The 12193-nt window shown below is 47.3% G+C and overlaps 2 protein-coding genes across 2 annotated transcripts; both read right to left on the reverse strand.

Moving 5' to 3' along the window:
- Window positions 1-1644: 1644 nt before the first annotated feature.
- Window positions 1645-3649, reverse strand: C3H1orf56 (chromosome 3 C1orf56 homolog). The gene is made up of 2 exons (XM_052638257.1): window positions 2854-3649; window positions 1645-1721 (listed from the first exon to the last, which is right to left on the reverse strand). The coding sequence occupies exons 1-2, from the start codon at window positions 3647-3649 to the stop codon at window positions 1645-1647; spliced, it is 873 nt and encodes a 290-aa protein (XP_052494217.1).
- An 873-nt stretch (window positions 3650-4522) lies between these two features.
- Window positions 4523-12131, reverse strand: BNIPL (BCL2 interacting protein like). Its single transcript, XM_052637914.1, has 10 exons — window positions 12088-12131; window positions 10996-11091; window positions 10731-10795; window positions 10289-10513; window positions 7150-7332; window positions 6861-6963; window positions 6566-6697; window positions 5302-5388; window positions 5017-5115; window positions 4523-4559 (listed from the first exon to the last, which is right to left on the reverse strand). Exons 1-10 carry the CDS (start codon window positions 12129-12131, stop codon window positions 4523-4525), a joined length of 1071 nt encoding a protein of 356 aa, XP_052493874.1.
- Window positions 12132-12193: the final 62 nt, after the last annotated feature.

A 12193-nucleotide genomic window follows, 5' to 3' on the forward strand; every position in this document is an offset into this window, starting at 1 on the left:
TTGTGTTGCTTGTGCTTGTGTGGGTTCATGTCTCTGTATGGACATGTGCTGCAACGCTCCATCATTATTCTCTCCAGGGGCGGGGTCCCTACGGTGTGGGGCCCTGAACAGGGTGAAATGGAGTTGCAGAAGGAAGGAAGAGAGAAACAGCAGAGCTGCAGCCAGCCCAGCTTATCTCCCCCAAATTTAAACTATTTCTGTGCCCTAGTCCTAGAACCAGACACAAGTAAGACTCAGGGAGTTTTGTCTGAAGACCAGCGTCCCACTGCCCACCTGGCTGAAGAGTCCGCCTTAGGTGGGAAAATACTGTCGGAGCAGGGTCTTTAAGGCGCTTTCCGTTTTCTCAGGTGTTTTGTTCTAGCCCCTTCCTTGCAGGGTATTTAGAAGGGCGGAACAGATAAGCTCCTGCCTGCCCAGAGATGAGAAGGCAGCAGTCTTGTTAGCTCAGTAACAGGAACCATCCTGTCTGATGGGAGTGGGAGTCAGGAATGTGAGAACTAAGGTCCACTCTGCTGATTCCACCATCCATCTGGTTCACCCCCACCTATATTAACTGAGGTTCTGATTTTTTCAAATTTCAGTGTATTTCCTGCAGTTTTTCAGTGTCTAAGCTTGGTCATAGGGATACATTCCCAATGTACTCAATTCCAGTCTAGCTAATTGCTCAATAGCCTGCGGGTTATACTAGATCTAAAGGGTTAACAGGATAGGGCAGGAAGATGGGGACCTTCTGGAATCTCTGGTCACCCTGATCTTGAGCCTTACTCTACTGCCTGCTCTTTACACACGACCTTCTTTTCTTTGGTGCTCTCTCACCTTTAGCTACCTTCTCTACTGTGTATGCTACCATCATTTTAACAATATTGAGAGTGATGGGAATGGTTTTGAGAGTCATAATTTATATTAAAAATTATTGGACTTTTAAATACATTTTCAAATAAAAAAAAGTTGAAGCAAAATAGTTGCCGAGTAATCACTACAGGTAGGTGTGGGTTAGAGGGTAGACATTGCTAATGAAGGCAGCTCCAAGAAAGTGGCTGTCGTAGCGTTTTGTTCTGACCTTGCCTCTTCTGAGGAGAGAAGGCTAAGGGTTGTGAAGGCAAGAAGACCACTATCACCTGCCAAGGGCTCAACTTGTTCTTCCTGTTCCTTTTTTTGGGGCATTTATCTGAGATTTTTCAAGTCTTTAAAGAAGTACTTGTTTAAAAGCAACTTTAGAAATGAGGAAGATGAGGACTTCCCTGGTGGTCTAATGGCTAAGACTCCGAGCTCCCAGCGCGGGGGCCCCGGGTTCCATCTCTAGTCAGGAACCAGAGGCCCCTTGCCACAGGTGAGAGTTCACACGCTGCAACTAAAGATCCTGAGTGCCTCAAGTAAACCCGGTGCAGTCAAATAAAAATTAAAAAAATAGAGGACATGAATAGACATTAAAAAATAGAAGTGAGGAAGATGAGCAATATCAACATTTTTATCCTGGAGGAGAGGGGAAGAGACCAAGTCAGATGCTGTTAGCTACACAGTTCAGTTTTAAGGTTCAAGAGATTTATGGTCTCCTTCAGGTACCTCTGTACAAAGATACATGACCAAACAGTTTTTTCTAGTTTTGTTTCTCTGTACTAAAAATAAATCCAGTGGGTACGGGATTCAAGGGGGAGGAGAGGTTGAGATGCTGACACCTCCTCTTGTGGTTGAAGTGGCCATTACCTCTGATTTTTCTTTATCTGGGTGAGGAAACAAAATAGAAGGGAAAATATTATAACCACATCCATATTCTTTTCCCTTCCTTGCCTCATTTCCCTCTTTGCACAAACCCTCATCCCCTCAACACTATTGCACACTATGCTTTATTATATTGAATAATGGTATTGGACATATAAGGAGAAAGACAAGGACAGAAACTGACAAAATAACCAAGTATACATTTTATTGTCTTTCCCCAAAGGACCTATTATCCTGAGACCTTGAGAATATTTTATCAGGTCAGTCAGGAACTTTGGTAGCTCTTTTGGTAAAAGTAAAGGACTATCCTTCCTTGAGAGTTCTTAAGTTTCTGGGAATCCCAGAAGGACAATTCTTTGGGTTAGTAGTGGTTAAGAGCATTGGCACTAGGGTCAAACAAACCTAGTTTAAATCCTGCTGTGATTCTGCTACTTACTGGCTTTGAAAGCCCTGTTTCTTCATCTGTAAGGTGTGAATAATAATATGATATGGTTGTTGTGAGGATTGATCCAGGCAAAGTGCACAGAGGAAGACCTCAGATATTGGTGGCTGTTACTGTTAAGCTGCATTAATAAACTGAAAACCATGAATATCTTCCACATGCATTAATCATCTCCACATCAAGAATTCTTTATATAACTACCATCTTAACAGTTTGGTCAATAATCATCTAGTGACCAACAGTACATGTTGCCTAATAGCCAAACAGCAGTTGCTCAAGAAATGGTATATGGAATCAATGGCTAACAATAAATGTGAATAACCAATGCATATTATGAATCAATAACCGAACAAGGTAACAGTTCATGCAGACATGCTGGCTGGTTTAGCAACAGGTTTCTGTATATCAGGACTTTTCAGATTCATTAACAAAAATCCTGGCTCATCACTAAACACTTACTGGTTCCATCTCTGTGAACATTGTAGAGAGGTTGTTCCAAATATCCTCCAGCCCAATCCTGACCCGTTTCCAAAAAGCATAGGCTGGGTGGGGGCTGGGAATGGGACTGGGGATAAAAGGGGCGGGTCTGAGTCTGCTGGTTAGAGGGGGGAAGGGAGCGGTGGTGGTGGTGATGGCCCTGGTGGTAGTCTGAGTGGTGGTCTGAGTGGTGCAGCGGGTGTCAGCACAGAGACCTGCGTCTAGGGGGCACTCCTCCCGCTCGCGGTTGCAGGGGCATAGGTGGTAGGTGCAAGGCCGGTGCTCGGTGCGGAGTTGACTCAGCGCCCCAACTCGCAGGCGGCCCGAAAGGCCATGCAGTCTCCCGGCCCGGGTCCGGCTCATAGTGCCCGACTTGCAGTGGCAGTGCCACGGGCCCCAGGGCAACAGCACCAGCCGCAGATCCTCCGGAGCTGGCATGGCCGAGGGCGAGGGAGGCGGCCACTGGTTCAGGGTGGACCCTGCTGAGGACCACGGGTTCGCGGTACTGTCAGAGGGCTGTGAGTCCACATTAGCCTTCCAGGTGGAGTGAGGCAGGCTTGAACTCATCTTGTCGGAATCCTGGTCATTCGCTGTAAGGTATGGGCTAGGCCTCCCAGGCGTAAAGCGGGTCGTACTGTCAGTCTCCGACTCGGTGTCATTCTTTCTGGCGTAAATCACAACCCCTTCTTCCAAAGACCCATCCTCCTCCTGCGACAATCGTGACCTGCTGCCTGTGGCCACCGTAGAGGCTAAGAGCTCCGCAGCGGCCGGGCCTGCCAGGCGGTCGGCAGCGGCCACGACGTCGTCCTCATCCTCCATTGTCACCCTCATCCTTGGGGATACAACGCCTGGAGTGGTCCGGGCGGTGGTTCTGTAGCTGCGGGTCATAGGGCCCCCGAAGCGGAAACTGTCCCGCGGCATTGCGGTCGAAGTCAGGCCTTCGGCCCCCGCCGCCCGGGGCCCCAGACTCAGCAGCAGGGCCCAGAGCAGCGCGCCGGCGGCGGGGACCATGGGGCTGGACGGTGTGGGGTTGGGAGGGAGCCAGTGAGGAAGGCTGGGGCTCCCACCTTTCTCCCTCCCTTCAGCTCTCGACCCAGACCCACCGGGTCGTTAGAACCGAGGCCCGCGGGGGGAGGGGCGGGGGGCTCGCACGCGCGCGCCGCGCCCCTCCCCCAAGCCCTCTCCCCAAGGGGCGCCCTGGCAGGCCCCCGACTCAGGTGAAAATCCCCGGGAACATCTGCGCGAGAACTCCGTGCCGGAACCGACCGACGGACTGTGTGTGATGCAGCGGTTGGGGAAAGTAGTTCACTTCCTGGGCGCAGTGCTTAATAAATCTCTGATTTATTAAGAGATAAAATTTACTACAGATCAGAATTTACTAAAGAGGACAAAGTACAGGTTTTGAAAGTGCCCTTGCTCAAGCTCACAGGCAGCAGACGTGACTACGGACGGGGAGAGGGAACTAGGACGACTCTTCAACGTTGAGGCTGCTGGTTCCTGGCCCCCTCCTGCCCTCCCCATCCGCCCGCCCCTCACCTCTACAGACTGCGGGAATACCCCATGCGAAAAGGATCGCGGACTCAAAAGGGATGAAGTGATTTGCCCAAGCTTCTACAGCTAAAGCAGCACAGCTTTGCACTTTCCTATAAAAAAAACGCCACGACAGGCAGCCCTCCAGCTGAAACGAAAGTTACCCAGCACATCAGGGCCCTGCTTTGACGTCAGGGTAATGGAAAGAAAGACATGCCACGGAGATGTGAAGATCCAGTGGTACTAGGGTTGAAGATGAGATGATTTACAAAACAGCTCAGATGTGTCTGGGTTTAGGGTGTAGGCAGATCCGTATCTTTGATTGGTTCTTAAGCCCATTTTTCCAGTCCTGTGCTAGGTTCTTCCTGAGCCATGGAGATCATGGTCCAGCCTAGGAGGAAAAGAGGGGGGGAAATCGGTACAAGAGCAGACCTGGTTTTTATTCAGGGGTTTGGGGAGAGAAGCCAGGTGAATTGGAAGATGGTTGGGTCAGCCATCATGTAGAATCCTTTGCTCCCTAACAACCCTCCCCCACTGGATATTCTCTCCTATTCACTGCCAACATCCTTTCTTAATTTCTAGAGCCGGTCTGAATCTCCTTAAATTCTTTGCTGTGATTACTCCTTTATTCCTTGATGCACTTTTAGCGGTAATTTTTTCATTTGTTCTTTTTACAGTAGTGTCCTTAATTTCTTCTCTGCATGTATGGCATTTTCCCAGATACACAGAAGCAGCTGAAAGCAGAGCCTGTCTTTCAGTTCCTTTGTATCTCCCTCAAGGCATTAAGAAAATGGGAACTGGCTTTTACATATCCCATCCCGAACTTTTATCCTTAAACCAGGACTCACTGTCTGACAACTTCTGGGATGTGGACCTGATCCATGGAGATGAGTTGGGCCAGCTCTCCAAGGCTGTTCAGAAAACGGATCTTTCGTGTGAACTTGGAACTGAAAAGAGAGAATCAACCAAGTGTGTTTTATACTAAGAAGAGGGCTCTTGGAGATCCTTACAGAGTGCAACATAACAAGTAGAGAGTGGTTGAGGTTAGAAAGAGCCACAGTGGGGCAAGAACTTCTTAATGTTGATTGTGAAAGTGGGGAGGGGGCAGGGGTCTTTCTCCCCAGAGCAAGTACCTGATGAAGGGCCGAAGCAATGCCAGGAATGCCTTCATGTACCATGTGGCGTGGACAACCACCAGAGCACGCAGGTTTTTCCGGAGCCTGAAGAAGAGCATGAGACCATCCTACTCTCCTTCCACCTTCATACCTGACGATCAGGTGGAGCGACCTTCTGTACTTTCATTTCCTTCACTTCTCTAATTTCTAGAGTTCTCTGACAGTTGGGTTGAATCCCCATTCCTTTAATTGCCATCTCAGTGCCATCCATCTTGCTTAACCTTCTCTTTTTTTAGGAAACTCTTCTCTCAGAATCCCTTAGCCTGGTCTTCTCAGCCCCACTTCCTTCCTATGCCCTATGCCCTATGCCCCCCATACTTCTTTTTGTAGAGTCCTTCATCCCTCCATGGCCAGGTGAAGACCAGTGAGGAGAGAGAACAAAGGAACCAGAAGAGAAAAGTGGCCAAATGGAAGATGGAAGGAAGAAAGGGAAAAAAAAGAAAAATCGGGGGGTGGGGGGGAAGGCATATAAGGCAGGGGTTGTGGGTTCGATCTCTGGTAGGGGAACTAAAATCCCACATGCCTTGGAGCAACTAAACTCATGCACTGCAACTACTGAACTTGTGTGCCTAGACCACAGAGTTTGTGCACCATAACGAAAGATCCTGTGTGACACAGGAAGATCCTGCATGTCACAACAAAGACCCAACACAGTTAAATTAAAAAAAAAAAAAAGGCATAACGGTCAGGGATGAAGGCAGACAAGAAAAGACAGTGCAGATGTAAAAAATGAAATAATCAGCAACGTTATGAGAAAAGGAAGGGCTGCCTGCCATGTGCCAGGCAAGGCACCACGTTGATTTATTTGATTTTCACAAATGCTTAGTGGCAAAGATGTTAATATTATTGGCATTTTACAGAGAAGGAAACTGAACCCCAGAAAGGTTAAATCACTTGTCCAAAGTCATACAGGTAGTAAATGATAAAGGCAAGATTTGAAACTAGATTTCCTTGACTCCAAGAGAGGACAGAAAATTAGGAGAACCTTGGCAAGGGTTGTAGGCGGACAAAGAAAAGTGGAAGAGGGAGTTCCCTGGTGGTCCTAGTGGTTAGGATTCCAGGCTTTCACTGACAGTGCCTGGGGTTCAATCCTTGGTCAGGAAAATGAGATCCCAGGGCCAAAAAACGAAAAAGTAGAAGAGACCGAATAGAAGAACAAAATGAAGAGATGAAAGAGAAAAGGATAAGAGAAAGTTACAGCCCTCTTATCCGAGAGGCTCACCGCCGATCCAGGGTGTGATAACATTGGCGTATCCAGCTCAGAGGTGGAACTTGTGCCCTACTTGTGCCTCCACTCAGGTGAACCAGCAGATAATTTTCAGCTACCAGCAGCTCCAGGGTTCCCACTATATACCTGGACAGATGGAATTGTCAGGGAAGGTATGCGTTTGGGGTTGTGGGGAGTGAGAGGGACATCGCTGTAGACTTGACAGTCAGTTACTGATCAGAGAAGGGGTGCTTTTTAACGTTTCCCTCTATAACACCCACTCTGGAGCCCTTTAAGCCTTCCACCTCACCTGAACAAGTGTTCCATGACATAGGTGTAGTTGGGGATGCTGCTTCTGGGTAGGTAACAGGAAGCAAAGAGGATAACAGCATTGAGGCCATCACCATGGTAGCCTGGGGAGGAGAAGGGGAAAACTCAATAAATAAGTGCTGATGGACAGTACATCTGTTTAGGTTGAGCATCTCTGTGGGTCTCTAGAAGTTGAAGAAAGGATTCTGAACCCAATAACTGAATTTCCAGCTTCAGCATTTTATTCAGGAAGTCACAGTTCTTAACCCTTCACTTATTATAGGCATTACCTCCATGAGATAGGACTTTCTTGTAGGGCTCAATGACAGTCATGTCCACTCGCTGCTCCCGCTGTCCTATTCGAAACACCCTCCAGCGATGACCATCTTCTCCAGCCACATCCCACATACAACCGTGGCCCAGCCTTTCTGCTGCCTCACTGGCCCCTAGCCCCTCTGCCCGAGGCAGCTCATCTAAAAAGAGGGATGGGGAAGGATCAACAAGGCAGAATACGTAACTTCAGCATCTTGAAACTTCCTTAGATTCTTAGCGTTTATTACCCCAACAACTAATTCCTCATTTCCCCCCACCCATGACTAGCTGCTTTGCCCAATCAACCCAACCTTCTGCTGATTTCTCTTTCCTGTGACTTATCATCCTCACTTTGTCACTGGACAATGGCCTGGAGGTAACCTTGAACTACGGTAGCTTGATGGCCTCTGCCATTTTCCCAGATTCTTTCTTTCTTCTGATGCTTTTCCTTCCTTCCTTGGGTGAGCTCATTTGTTCCTGTGTCTTCAGTTACTGCCAGTATGGTGATGACTCCTCTCTAACCCAGACCTCTTTCCTGATACCAGACCCATATTCTTGAATGTCTGGAGTGGACACCTCTATTTTGTGTTTCTCTGTCATCTCCAAGTCACCAGACCCCAAGTGCAACTCACACTCTTTCTCTTCCTCCTCTTTCCTATATTCTTTCTTGATGAATGACCCCATCCATTTAACTGTCTGGTAGAGAAAATTCTATGCCATCCAAGACTCTTACTTCTTTACCAGCCCTCAAATCAGATCCTCCTCCATCTACTTCCATTAGATAATAAACTATTCTTTCTGCTCTTACTGTCCTGGTATAACTTCTTAGCATTTCTTATCTGGCCTTAGTACTAGCCTTCTATCTCCCTATTCTTATCTGTTTTCCTCCATCCCACCCACCACTGCTAGAGCAAACATTTTTCCCTCACCTCCCATTTTCACTCAAATAGCAATATTCTATATTCACTAAGTTTTTGCATGATTTTTCCATAGCCATAGAAAGAACTGCTTCATTTTAAAAAATAGTTGCATTCTATCCCATTGCATGGGTGTACAGTAATAGAATTAACATCCTCCTCACAGATCTTTAGGTTGCTTTCAATCTTTTAAAAGCCATTAAACCTGATCATATTATTCCCTTGATTAAAACTCATTGCCTACAGGATAAAATCTAAGCGCCTTATATGGCAGCAGGGACCTCCATAATTTGACCTTTGCCTGTTTAACACAGTCTTTTCTCACTCTCTTCACTGCCCAGTCCTTCAGATCTGTAATATAATAATATATATTTTGGTTTTGTTCCTGGCTTCTGACAATAAAGGTGAAAGTAGTATCTTTTCCTATTCGTAACAGGTCTCTTTCAACCACACAAATTTATGTTAATGAGGTAACTTTGGAAAGCTCCTATGGATGGGTGACTGGTTGCCAGGTGAAGTGACCATGATCAGAGGGATGAACTTTTGCCATCTGCCCTCTGAGAAGGGGAGAGAGATTGGAGGTCATGCTAAATCACGAATGGTCAGTGATTTAATCAGTCATGCCTACATATGAAGCCTCCATAAAAAAACCCTAACTGAGACTTCCCTGGTGATACGACAGATAAGAATCTGCCTACCAATGCAAGGAACGTGAGTTCAATCCCTGGTCTGGGAAGATTCTACATTCCACAGAGCAACTAAGCCCAAGAGCCACAGCTCCTGAACCTGCACTCTAGAGCCTGCCCTGCTGCCACTGCTGAGCCCGTGTGCTGCAGCTGCTGAAACCTGTGTGCCCATAGCCTGTGCGCACTGCAGCTGGAGAGCAGCCTCCACTCGTCCCAACTAGAGAAAGCCCACACACAGCAATGCAGACCCAGCCCAGGCAAAGAACAATGCCATAAACAAACCCTAACTGAAGGGATTCTGAGAGGTTCCTGTTTGGTGATACACAGAGGTACTGGGAGGGTGGTGCTCCCCTTTCACATAACTTGTCCTATGTATTGCTTCCTTCTGGCTGTTTCTGAGCTGTATCCTCTCATAATAAACCTGTAATCTAGTAAGTAAACTGTTTTCCCAAGTTCTGTGAGCTGTTCTAGCAAATTATCAAATCTGAGGAGGGTGTAGTGGGCACCTGTGATTTATCTCCTGTCAGTCAGAAGCACAGGTGACAACCTGGACGTGTGATTGAAGTCTGAAGTCTGAGGGCAGTCTTGTGGGTGAGCCCTCAACCTGTAGTATCTGTACTAACTCCAGTTAAGTGTAGTGACTGAATTGTAGGACATCCAATTTGTGTCTGGAGAATTGGTGGGGGGAAACTGATACATTTGGTATCAAAAGTGTGAGTAGAGAAGAAATAAAAGTTTTCCTTAATACCCAAAGAGTCATGCTCAATACCTTGAGTTCCCCATCATGCCATGCTATTGCCCAATTTGCTTTTTTCCGTCTAGAATGCCTCTCCAGCTACCCGATAAACTCAGAATTGTTTCCTCTGTGAAGTCTTTCTTAATAGCTCTCAGGCAGAACTGACCTTTGTCTTCTCCCTGCTTAATCTGTATCCTACATACATGTAGATCATAATCTTTACTGCACTTAATCTATACATACGTTTATTTTATACTAAACAGACAATTCCCTGAGGGTATGGATTATCTTATTCATCTTCATAACCTGGCTGTAGCTCATTGATGTCTTCCCTTGTGGCTCAGATGGTAAAGCATCTGCCTGCAATGTGGGAGACCCAGGTTCAACCTCTGGGTCGGGAAGATCCCCTGGAGAAGGGCATGGCAGTCCACTCCAGTATTCTTGCCTAGAGAATTCCACAGACAGAGGAGCCTGGTGGGCTAGAGTCTATGGGCTCGCAATGAGTTGGACATGACTGAGCAACTACACTTTCACTGACAGCATAGAACAGTTATTCAATAAAATTTCCCTCAATAAATGAAGTGGCCCTCCCCTCCCCTCATACTGACTACCGTCACATTGGATCTGTAGGCTCCACTTTTCCATTCCAAGGAAATGTTGCACATCTTACCTCTTGATCCCCTTATTAGTTCTAACTTCAGTCCCATTAAATCCATCCCGAGCTGCTTTAACACTGGCCTCTACTTCTACCAGCTCAGTCCTCAGCTTTCTTTCCCACCTTCCCATTCAAATTCATGTCCACTGTCCAGCAGCTCCGAGTCTGAAGGTGTTTCCAACTCGTCTACCTCCAGGTCAGAACTGCCATCAGAAGAAGAAGGTCCAGAGTGGGTGGGAGAAGCTCCATTGTCTCCAGGCCCCTTAGTCAGAGTCAGTCGCAACTCCGGGGCAGAAAGACGCTTGCGCATGGGGCGCCGGCCACACAGGGCTAAAGTGCTGGGGGTGCCTGGGGTTGGAGGAGGAGGGAAAAAAAGAAGAGAAAGATGGAGGTGTGTTGGTGTAGGACATTAGAATTCCTGTATATGTAAGTGATACTATGGGGTGAATTCTAAAGGACTAATGCAGGACATTTGGGAAAAGGGAGGGAGAACCACAAGGGGACAGGCTGGCATAACCTTGATTCTAGAATCAAGGACTTGAGGCCTAGGTTCTCATTTACCCACCTGCCTGTGTGTCTCTTTCAGGATCATGAGGATCCTCAGAAGGGCCAATCTCTTCAGGAAGCAATCTAGACGGGGAAAACCAAAAAGGGGGCAGAAACATAGGTTAAGGCATTAAGCCAGCTATCACTTTATCAACTGTTTCCCTACCATAATTTTATTTCTTCTTTCTTTTCCCATCTCTCTCTCTTTCAAGTCCAAATTTACCATCCCCACCCTCCATTTGTGACCAGCTCTTCTTTTTCCCAGCCTCATTCGTACATCTCACCTAGGGAATTCTTCATCTTGCCATTCTTCCTTCAGCTCCAGTTCCCCAAGTCTCAAGGATGCTGCTAGTATTGCTGCTTCTGCATTCTCCTCCATGCTAAGACAGTCCCCCAGAAAGAAAACATTATGAGACAAACTAGGTGTATCATATATATACATATATATAATTTATTTATTATTTATTTGGCTGTGCCAGATCTTAGCTGCAGCACCTGGGGTCTAGTTCCCTGACCAGGGATTGAGCCTGGGCCCCCTGCATTGGGAGTGCAGAGTCTTCCACTGGACCACCAGGGAAGTCCCTAGGCAACGTCTTAAGGGAACTCGATAGTAGGTGAGAACACTGGCGTGAAGAATAGTAGTAAGGTACAGAACACAAGGCAGGCCTTAAAAAGAACTCAGATCTGTTGTCTCCTCGATGTTTCTACCACCTTCACTTGTTGAAAGGCAGTCATCCCTACTGCTGGGTATAGGAGCAGAGGGAGCATGGAGGGTCCCTCTAAGATCCCTCTAGCTCTAAGGTCAAAAGCTAAATTATTTTGACCTGTGTGGCAGTTGTTCCACCGGGACTGTAGGGGTGAGAGGTATTTCACATTACTATTGGCAGGAACCCGACAGTCCTGCCCAGCTGTCACTGGGCAAAGCTGGGAAAGATGGCACCTTGTCAGGCTTGCTTTACCTCCATCACGCTGGGGAGTGGTTAGGGGAACCATGGCATGGGTGGAGGGGTGGGGGAAGAAGGTAAGGAGGAAGAGATTTGCTGGGAAGGAAGGCCTGGATCTTAGCACAGTTCTGGGGCAGCTTTTCTCATGGCCATTCTGGAGGGTGGGAGTTAGAAAATGGAGAACAGGGGCAGATATCAAAGTATAGAAATTTCCTTAAAAGAAAAGCAATAGGGAATTACCCTGGAATCCCCTGTTCCCTAATTCCCGTAGGATACTGGTACTTCCTACCTAAGGCCACCCCCATCCCTTCCCTGCCAATTAGTTCTCTTAGTCTTGTCTCTGCTAGGACTTGGTAAGAGCTGGATGGTGGGAAAATCCCTGGGGACTATTCACTCCTTGTTTCCGATCACGTCAGCCAAGACCTTACTCACCCGAGATCCACCGTCTTTTCTCTGGCTTCTTGTATAGTTCCCATTTTCACAAGTCTTCCTGTCACCTTGAAACACTTGTAGTTGTCCAGGAGCTGGATGCCCCAGC

The sequence above is a fragment of the Budorcas taxicolor genome, chromosome 3 (genome assembly GCF_023091745.1).
Source record: "Budorcas taxicolor isolate Tak-1 chromosome 3, Takin1.1, whole genome shotgun sequence".
Classification (NCBI taxonomy): Eukaryota; Metazoa; Chordata; class Mammalia; order Artiodactyla; family Bovidae; genus Budorcas; species Budorcas taxicolor.